Source organism: Colius striatus, chromosome 4, assembly GCF_028858725.1.
Source record: "Colius striatus isolate bColStr4 chromosome 4, bColStr4.1.hap1, whole genome shotgun sequence".
Taxonomy (NCBI): domain Eukaryota; kingdom Metazoa; phylum Chordata; class Aves; order Coliiformes; family Coliidae; genus Colius; species Colius striatus.
In genome coordinates this window covers 4,683,625-4,694,286 of record NC_084762.1, presented here as the reverse complement: position 1 = coordinate 4,694,286, position 10,662 = coordinate 4,683,625, and the positions used below count along the sequence as shown (strand labels likewise).

Sequence of the window (10,662 nt, the reverse complement as noted above, 5' to 3'; positions counted from 1 at the left end):
TCAACTGGTACCAGCAATCTGTAATCCATTGCCAATTCAGGGCAAAGGATGGCACTCAGGCACTTTGCTTTACAGCCAGGTGAAATACATCCTTGTTCTTTTGATGAAGCAGGCTGGGGGTGAAGTAAAATTAAATGAACAGCTTTAATATTAAGCACATTGTTTGGAAGGCACTGGAAAGCATATCACTGCAAAGCCTCCAGCTGGACGTGTAATGGGAATGACATAATAGTTAGCAGAGACCCAGGAGGAAAAACAGCATGCCAAATCCTCAGGAAAAGCCATAAGATTTTAGAAAGATAGGGCAGTAAAGTTTCTGGGAGAATTAGAAGATCCTTCTTATGAAGACATGGAAGAAACATGCACCTCTGTGGAGGTATCTGTGGATTGTACAGTTGTGCTATGGCTTCGTGACTGATAGGCAGAAAAAGCCCAGGGTGGTGGAATCAGTGGCGTTCCTCCAAACCCACCTGAATGATGTTCCAGTTTAGCCCATGCATAGGGAAACTGGGGTGAGTGTCCAGCCCTCCTAACTCAGCTGCTGTCTCAGAAACATCTCCTATAAGATTCTGATAAAGCCTCTGGGGTCATTTTGAGACTCTGCGTGTCAAAAGAGCAGCTGCCAGAGCAAAGCAGCCTGCATGGCATTACCCAGCATGAACCTGCAGCCCCGAGGGAAGGGTGCTTTACATTTGCAGGGGACTGAGCAGGGCTGCTGCTGTGATGTGTGACTTGCAGCCACCCTCTTTCCCATGGAGCACAGGAAACCACAGAGGGCAGGTTCTGCGCAGCCCAGTGATGATCACTCTTTTCAGCAGCAGGGGTTCTTTGATCCCTGCTTGCTTTGCCACATAATTAAGTCAGCTGCCTGATGGATGTGCTGGGCAGCCAGTGTGTGAGGAAAGAAATGTGTCCCTTAAGGTCAGATGAGACGTACTGTCACGAGGAAAGAACCCAGTGGGCACTCTCCAGGCACCTCTCCTGCAGATAATATCACAGTTCTTGTTTTGTGCTCACTCATGCCACTGAAGTGATGCTCACAGAAGCAGGTGAGCATGTTCAGGGTATGAGAAGGTACAGGAGAAGTCCTTATTTCCTCGAGGAGGACGTTTAGTCCTGCCAAGCATCCAGTACCTTGAACCCTTCAAAGCTCCCAGACAGTCTGTGCACATCTACATGACCACATTTTCATGAGCAGCTGATGGGTAAAGAGTTTAACTCTTTGCAGGGTTTAGCCTTCTTGTTGGTTTGCTGCCTACTTTGTGAGTACCACTGCTGTACACTCCTCTTAGAAGTAAGAGAAGATGAAAATAAGAAGCAAAAGAAAAAAGGTTCTCTTGCAACAACAGGACTGAAATAAAGATGAGAAAGAAGAGGAGAAGCTCTGTTCTATCAAAGCATTCAATTCACGTGGCTACCTTTGCACAAGAAGTGCTTAGGGCATCGGTTGACCTTTCGTGATTGACACTTCATCAAGTGCTTGGCTGGTTTGTGGCTGTGAAAAGAGATGGAGAAAGCAGAAGAAAATGTAAATCCAATATATATATATATATAACCAAACTACAGTGCTGCTTTCTTCTTGCCAGACTAGAGGTCGGGTTTTTTTTCTAGTGACTGGCACATAACACACATTTTTCCTTTAGCTAGAGAAAAAGTTAGGTTTAGGGTTGGGTTGGGTTATTTTTTTTTTAATTTCCTTGGGGGGAAAAACACAGCAACAACACTGTGGGCTTGGATTACAGTTGGTGAACTCAAATAATTCCTGCAGCCCCCAAAATAGTTGGAGAGGTCAATGAAACCGCAAACTCCGTGGGGCTCGTCCGTTTCTGAACTCAGCTTTCTCGAGCCAGAGGCAAACTGCCCCATTGCTTACCAAAGTGATATTTATCTAATTTGTTGCTAGCAAATGCTTGTGGGGATCAAAAAACCAACAGAAATAGCCCCAAAGGCAGCTTAAGAGTAGGAAGAGCTGCTGGAAAGCCGTGCTAGCATCAGCAAATCAGTGTCAGTTTGCCCCCATTGTGGTGATATCAGAAAGGAGAAAGCCTTTCTGGGTCTAATTCTGCTCTCGTTTTCATCAGCACAAACGACTCCTCTAAAGCTGAGGGAATTGTTGGCTGATCATCTTACCCAGTGGACTTCAGGCAGAATTCAGGTCTCCTTGACCCGATCAGAGCAGAGGAACTTGTCCCGAGCACACTACGAAGCTGATTGTTTAACCATATTGAGAAATAGCAAAATAGGCTTCCCTATCGTTTTTCACCAAGCTCAGATTTGATCAGAGATATAAAATAAAGACTGACACCAACACCCATTCTGGCTAAGTTTCCAAAATGTCCTGTGCACGCTGTTTACCTTCAGGAAAAATGATCCTGCTGCTATCTTCGTACTTTATCTGTGGTTCTCTGTCTCTTCACATACTTACACTCACCATAGCAGCTTCCAAGCATTCTGCTCCAATTAATCAAAACCTCCATCCTTTTGTTTCCTAGGTCACAAAGGAGGAACAGTAAATTAAAGAAAGATATCAGCTGAGCAGGGAAGCTGGATTTCTACCCAAGGAGCCTAATAATAGTGCCATGATGCAGGCAAAGTCAAAATTGATATGGTTTTATATACACAGAGGCAAACAGTTGAAGTGTGAAGAAAGTAAACAGCAGATAGCAGCCCAACGGTGGTTTACCCGGCTCATTCCGTGTTTGTAAATACAGAAGTGTGTTGTGGTAGCTAAATTTATCCTAGTGTAAGGAAATATGAACAAAGAGGCTGGTATTTGCTAACTTCTATAGGCAACATTAGGACATCCTGCATGAATTATTTTGGGGCAGTTCATGATAACATGGTACAGATTAGAGTTGCCATTTCTGGAAAAATTAGGTCAGAAATATGTAGATAAGGTGGAAAGAATTTCAGTAGCATTGTAGTATTTTCCTGACTTGAAGCCTGACTCACATGTGGAAGCTTTGTTTTATTGTATACCTTGTTTTGACAGACAGTCAAAACAGCCTTTATCCAGAGAAACTAAAAACAAACCAGCTGAGCAAGAAAGAATTGCAAACAGCATTGAGTGAGAACAAGTACAGCAAGCTTAAGTTTGGAAAGAAACAGTTGTCTTTTCCTGTGAAACTTTTTTGCAGCCTCAGAACCCAGGAAAGATCAGAGGAGAGAGACAAAAATTCGGTAACAGGTCAGGAATGGAGCTGGTGGTGCGAGATGGAGCTTCAGCCATGTGTCAGGTGTATTTTGGGACCGTTAGAGTAGGGCTCTGCTGCAGTGGTGGCTCTCTTCTCTATATGCTTCACTTCACCCTTCTCAAATGCCATCCTGGGCCACAAAGAAGCTCTCACTTAAAAAGGAGATAGATCATAGCCATGAAAGGTTTGCTTTTTAAGAGAAGCAGCAAGATTAGTTCTAGTCAGAAGAATGAGAGCCCTGACTCTGCAGCCTTGCCTCTGCTGTCAGCACAATGTTTCCATTGGCTTCAGGTAGAATATTTTCTCACTCAGGTCGTTTATTATAAGTCAGAAGGCACTTTTACACTGCTCTGTGTTCAGTGCCATAAATCCCAGCACATACCATGCCTCTCTTTTTTTCACCAGGGGTTCTGGCCCAAGTTATTGAATCTCTTTCTGCCATGGAGCTTGCTTTAAGAAGGAGCAAGCCTCTGGGACAGACATGGTGCTTGTATGTGAGCCAGCCTTCAGATAAAATGCTTCATGTTCCCTTTTGCTTATTCAGTGAGACAAACAGACTGTTAAATTCTGTTTTTTCAGTCCAACTTATTAATGCAAACCAGGGCAAGCTGCAGCTTATGCTCCTCTGCCAGAAGGTAAACAGTTTGGAGTCAGGGGCAGGGGTGCATCCCTTTCTCCCCTTGCCACCATACAAACAGGCTCCTGAAGCAGTCTTGGGCAGCACAACGTGGCTTTGATCAATCTTCCCAAAGCCTGCAAGCCCCTGACATCAGAGTAGCTCACCTCCTTGTGCTCTTTGCACTGCTGCTCAAGCTTGGTGCTGTGCAGGTCTCTTTACTTCGCATGGCATTGGGGATCACACCTTCCCCAAAAGGCCAGTGGGTGCCCATCACTACACAAAAGGGCAGCAAGGCCAACTTAGGGGGAAGGAAAAGAGGATAAAAGTCAGCTTTCAAGACCAGACATGAATCAAGTAAACCCTAGAAGGAACAGGCTTATTTTTAGGACAATCTGTCAAGAATTCCTTAAGCAGCTGGTCAGGAATTTGAGCTACTAAAGCCCACCCACAACATCATTTAGCCCAGACACCTACAAAATCCAGGTAGTCAGATTTAACAGGAACACAGGAGCTGCTATGTCTCTGCTCCACTCCCAGAATCATTCCTCTCCTCCTGCTCTCTCCCAGGAGATAAAACAGGAGCAACTGGGATGGGGATGCTGATGCACAGTCCCTTTAATCAGACCCCACATTACCTGCTCACCTGCTGCTTCAGCTGGGTGAGAGGCAGCACCTCATCTGCTTGCTTGTTTATTTGCCCTGCCAAAGGCAACTGCTGTTAAAGGAGGAAATGGGAAACCAGGGAAGGTTAGTGAGATCTTTTTACACTTGGCAGAGGTCACTGATCCATGTGCATCCCAAGGAGTTGGTGTGGGCATTGTGAGACGAGAGAGTCCTGCCCTGCAGAAGCTCAGGGGCAATCAGTTCCTTCCCTCTGCCTGTGCCAGGCCCTCCTGTGGGACCTATGTTGCCAGCACTTCCATCTCTCCCCTGAATTACTGCCCAAAAAATGTAGCAGAACAGAGTTAAGGAAACACAATATGGGCTTTATTCAGCCTTCTGGTGTTGGGGTATGAAAAACGCTGCACATGAATGAGTATTGACAGGGAATCCAGAGCAATTTCAGAAATGCTGAACAGTGACTGCTGTCAGTGTTGGTAAATAACACAAAACACAGCTTGTACAAAACACAAACTGTGTAAAAGTTTGGTTTTTAAACAAACCAGACCACTCAGTTTCATTCATAGACTAACTCTTGTGCTTTTCTTTCCCGTTGGATCAGAGACGATTAAATCCATTTATTTGCTTTAAGCATCTTTCTAGCTATAACCACCTCATGCCAATGTTTGGAAACATGTACAGTTTGACTATTGGTCTAGTTCTTTCCTGGGCTTGGGCCAGGCTCCACTGACATTTCCTTCTTTAGTTTGCATGGTCTGGTCTGAGGCTTTTAGGACAGCAAGGTAATAAGTAACACAATACTGCCTCGTTTAACACAGCCCACAAAGCATCCAGTGTGTGCATTTTCTTCTCCACTTCGATTCAGCCCCTTATTTGCCATGTATCAATGGCACACTAAATCCAACATTAGAATTTGTACTATTGGATGAAAAGAAAAGATATCAACCATGTGAGAATGCTGCTCAAATTCACTTGGGCACGTTCATACATTTCATCTAGGTCAGCTTTGTACACGGGGGCAATCTACCTCCACGGTCATGGAGCTGCAGCCTACAGAGAAGTAGGATATCTAAGAAAAAACAAGTCAATACAGTAATTAAAAATATTTATTTCTGAAGATATTTACCTTGACAGGCATAAAGCATTTCCCTATTTCATACAGAAATACATAAAACATGCATAGACCAATATGGCCTACTTCAGTGTATATTCAACATGGTAAATATAATGAAGAACTTGTGTGAATATAAATACAAAACACAAAATATAAGCACATAAGGTTCAATCTGTCAGCAAATTCAACAATGTGAATCATTTCACTGCTATAAACATTCACCCAAATATTAGCCTTTTGACATAATTCAAAACAACCCTTTGTCTCGACACGTTTCCACCAAACAAGGCACTAAGATCTCACAACAGCCTCTGGTCCATCCCTATTTCAGTGCATTTTTGGTGTCATGTAAGACACAACAGCCTCTATTATTAGAACTCCAGTTAGGCAAATATCCTTGTTATGGGAAACTGAGTAGTGTCCTCTAACTTTTATGTCAAAGAGTCCTTTGGTATCCAAAACCAGAGGGCTTTCTATGCAAACAACCACAGTGTCTAACCCACATTCAGATAACAATCCTGGTTGTACAAGTAAACTAAGACTTCTGAAAAAAAAAGGCAAAGGGTTGCAGCTGATTAGTAAAGGCAATAACGAGGTGTAAAAATACTCTAGCAGGAGTGCAACAAACAGTAGGCGAGGTAGACATGTAGATATGCAGTAAGTCCTGATTAAAGTAGCACTGTGGCTTTCATGTTTTGCATTTTAACCAAAAGGTAGAGAGGTTTTTTTTTGGCTTTGAACTTTGTCCACTCAGATCTTGCTTTCTGCCCTTTCTAAGCACATCTGTGAGGTTTTCCTTGCAAGATGCTTTCGGTGTCGACCCTGAAAGCTGGTCAACGGATGGGTAACACTGCAGAAGCAACGTTCAAATGTTTCTTCAGAGAGATGGCTTTTCTTGGATGTTTCTACAGATTCCCCTTCACCCCTTCTACCCATTGATACACATTCCAAAATGACGAAATCCTTTGCTTTTATACCTCCAAATACGGGACCTCCTCAGTGTTTTGCTCTGCTGCACAAACACTTGGACCGAGAGGCCTTTCATCGTCGTGGAATGTCAGAAGTCGGGAGACAGTTTTGGTGATGCTTTGTCAGCAAGTCTGATGGAGAAATATTGAAGTGATCTTCCCACTAGGATGCTTTCAGGCTTTCCCAGATGCTTTGTCTTTTGCTCGCCCTGTTATGTTTCAGCTTCCATCCTTTCTGGAGCTCAGCCTTCAGCTTTGCGATGCTGAAGGAAGCTTTGATACTGTTACCAATGGCTTCCAGCCTGCAAAAAACCCCAGAAAAACACATTTATTGGTACAATAATGAAGATGCAGACATTCAGTTTTCAATTAAATACACCTCAGTCTAGATTTCAGCCACGGGATCCTCAGAAGCTGCTGATTGCTGTACCGCTGTCACTAACTTAAGCCACTCCAAAGAGCAGACTCAGAATTGAAATGCAAACATTAAGTTAAAATAGTCATTCAAATACAGATGCCCTAGATTTCCTTAAATAGCATGTGTCCAACCAGGAGGCCTTCAGTGCCATTTTTTTTAGCTGTTTCATTTCTTTTAGGTAAAGCTGACACTGGTTCAAATGAAAGGATGCATTTTTCAAGTAAGTGAGCAAAGCTGGGTTTAAAAAGTTACTTCAGACTTCCAGGGCCCAAGTCGCACTCAAAGTCATCAGGCTGTTTGCTCCCATAGCTGTTCTGCTTGTGAAAGCAGCCTTAAAGAGTATTCTTTTGTAAGGGCAAACTTCTGCATGCCATGCTTTTTACACAGGCCAAACACCAGTGCTGGTACAGCTGTACTGCCCCTCAGCTCCAAAGCTGACTTGACCTCTGTGGGGTTCCTCCACCAAACCCAACACATGAAATCTCTAAACTGCACTCCATGGAATGAAATTGCTGCCTACTGCCACTCAATTTACTGTGCATGGGCCTTTAAATTTAAGGACTGCCCTTTATCCTGACCTCAAATATTAAGTTGAGCTCAAATATTAAATTGGGCTCAAATACTTGTTGAGTCTACACTTTCTCTTTCCTCCACTTTTGCTGTCATTTCCATCATTAGCATCCCGGACTCAGCAATGTAAGAGGGAAGTCAGGTAGAAACCCACCTCCTGCATTTTAAAAAGCCAGCCACACCAGCCAGAAGAAATAGTGTATTCAAAATCAGGACAGATCTATAATCTTTTTTTTCCCCCCCTCTCCAATAAAATGGAGTAAAATCTCTAAGAAAAGGCATTTTCATTCACTTCCCTATCAGCACAGTTGGGACATAGCGTTTTTAAGCAGTTAAGACACTGTGTGAACACACTGAAGTGATAGGGTCTATTTATTTCTGTCTGTGTTTCATGACATGATACCCTTCTGAAGTTTGGTGTCTCTTTAGGCTTACAAGTAAGCCTGCTTCCTCTAAGCAGGTGGAGGATGCTAGACAAGACCTCAGCACCTTTGTCCTCACAAGCTAAGAACCCACCACACGAACAAAAGCCCTCAAGACACCCCCAGCGAAAACACTCAAGCTGAAAGCTCCAGCTAAACTCATGCACACCCAAAGGCAGGTGAACTGTGCTCTCTATTGCTACTCCAGGGAACTACAACAGGACGAGAAGAAACTCACCGCTTCATTTTCTTGCTGTCAACCAGCTGCCTGCTGGTGCATTTGGGTCCAGTGCAATTGCCAGCTTTGTTGCTGTGATGCAAGGTTTTCTCCACCGTGGACTGAGCCCTGTTAAAAGTAAAAAGGTGCTGCTGTTAGAAAAAGTCTGCAGTCCACATCGTGGAGGCATCTCATCAACCACTTCTCAAGGCAGGTAACAAGTGATCTTTCTGGGCCAAACCATGGGATGTATCATAGCAGTGTGAGCCCTCAGGTAGGAGGCAAGGCTTTGGGGAGATTTGCTCAGCAAGTGCCAAAATGAGTCAGTCTACCAACAATCCAGCCCTTTTATATGCACTGCCTTTTAAAGAGTAGCAACAAGAGACACACCAGAGATCTTTTCCTGCCTGGCAGAAGCTCAGACATTTCTTGTCTTTCTGGCTGGCACATCGGCATCTGCTGCTACGTTCAGCGAGCATCTCCGGCACCAGGTCCTTCAGGGATCTTCTGGATCGAGAAGGGCCTCCCAGACCATAAGGAACAGTCTTCCTGTGATCAAAGAGAGAACATGAAAGTCATTCAAAGAATTCTGTGGCTTCAAAACAGCAGGGTATTTTGAGGGATCTTATCAATGGGACTGATTGCACGAGTAACAGTGGGGGGATTGGGAATGCCTCCTTGGTCATAGTTTCAACACAAATGCTCCTAACCATCTGCAGCCTATTCATTAGCAAGGCTACTGGCAAGGCTAATGATCTCTTAATCGTGATTTCATAAAGCTGCTGTGCCTCCCAGTGTGCAAGAAAGCAATAAAGTCTCATCTCTTTGAACTTTGGTAACTGGCAACACTGAAAGAAGCAATAAAAGTGAGGAACCGATCCTCTGCACTCAGAAGAAACTCAGCAGCAGAACAAATCACAGAGTTTGTTTGTGGCATTAGCTGAGGCTCTGACTCGCTATTTTTTGGTGAGGACAAGATAGCAATAGAACCCTATTAACACGTGGGATGCAGTAATTCTCAGCAGACAGCAGCAACAAGTGGCAAGGAGCCACCCCGGGTCAAAATGAGCCTCTTAACTTGTCAGAAAGAACGGTCAGACAAATTCAGGAGTGCAAAAATCATACTTCTGGCATTTTGTCTGCTTCTTTTTCGTAGTGAAAAGTATCCTGCAGCCTCTGCTGAGCAGCGCCCAAAAGAAATGCTCACGCCCAGGTTTTAGGAACGCAGGTGTGTTAGGGCTGCTAGGAGCTATCTGCTCCATCTGCGCAGTCAAATCCTCCTGGCTTTCTCCTAACAGAGAGTCTTCGCGGTGCAAATCACTTTTCCTTCCTCTCCTTCCCATTTCTGCAGGGAGTTTGTTCTGCCTAAGCCCCCCCCTCCCCGCTTTTTCCAACCGAAAGGGAACTGTCGAAGCCCCGCGGTCCACTCACTCGGGGGTGTTGATCCAGATGATGTCGAGGTGGCAGAAGTAGACGCACTCCTCGTCCATCAGCGAGGAGCAGGAGCAGCGCCGGGCGCGGCGGTGAGCGGCTGCGGGGGGCGGCGCGGCGTCCGCCTCGGCACCGGGGGCTGCGGGAAGGAGCGGCAGAGCTCAGCACCCGCGTTAACCACGCACCTCCGCCGACAGCCCCTCCCCGACGCAGCCCTCCCGTCTCCTCGGGGTGCCCTCCCGTCTCCTCGGGGTGCCCTCCCGTGGGATCGGCGGCGGTGCTCCCCGACAGCCGGCACGGAGCCCGGCAAACCCCCCTACTCCCGGCCCCAGCATCGCGGCAGCCAGGCGGCGGCGGGACCGGCACCTACCTGCCGGCAGCAGCCCCGGGCACAGCACGAAGAACAGCGAGACGATCATCTGGGGATAATCCATAGCAGGCGGCGGAGAGCGGACGGAAAAACGGGAGAGTGAATGGCGGGGGGGGGGGGAAGTTAAAAAGGGTAAAAATTAATAAAAGAGAAAAAAGGGAAGAAAGTCCGTCCCGGGGTCTGGCCGGAGAGCTGTGTCCCGTGCCCTGCGGGACGCGGCGCGGGGACAGGCAGCGGCTCGGTGCGCCCGGGCGCGTCTGGCTGGCGCGGCGGTCCCCGGCGCCCTTTTATAGCGAACCCCCATGGAGCGGGTAAACAGCCCCGGCGCTATTTTATCCCCAGACAATGTTATTCTCCTATTAGTCACCGCGCGGCAACGTGCGGCCCGAGATAAGGCCGGGCTGGAGAGGAAATCGCCTGCAAACTTCAGAGCGCCGGCCGAGGAGCGGGGCGGGCGGAGGCTGGGGGGGAGAGAGCGGGGGCGCCCCGGGGGCGGGGAGGGAGGCGCGGGGAGGGGGCGCCCCGGGGGCGGGGAGGGAGGCGCGGGGAGGGGGCGCCGCGGGCGGGCCCGCAGGGGGCGCCCTGCCGGGCTCGCACCTGAGAGCGGGCGCTCGGAGCGTGGCCTCAGCCTGCTGGCGGCGGGGAGCCATCGCCCTCGCCATTAACAGCAGCAATTATCGTGATTATTGCCAGCCTTGTTGTTGTTGTTAGAACAGAT

General features: G+C 46.9%; 1 protein-coding gene across 1 annotated transcript; it reads right to left on the bottom strand.

The window, feature by feature from the left end:
• Nucleotides 1–5,549: 5,549 nt before the first annotated feature.
• Nucleotides 5,550–10,288, bottom strand: EDN1 (endothelin 1). Its single transcript, XM_061995332.1, has 5 exons — nt 9,945–10,288; nt 9,575–9,713; nt 8,534–8,692; nt 8,165–8,272; nt 5,550–6,818 (listed from the first exon to the last, which is right to left on the bottom strand). The coding sequence occupies exons 1-5, from the start codon at nt 10,006–10,008 to the stop codon at nt 6,680–6,682; spliced, it is 609 nt and encodes a 202-aa protein (XP_061851316.1). The 5' UTR covers nt 10,009–10,288; the 3' UTR covers nt 5,550–6,679.
• Nucleotides 10,289–10,662: the final 374 nt, after the last annotated feature.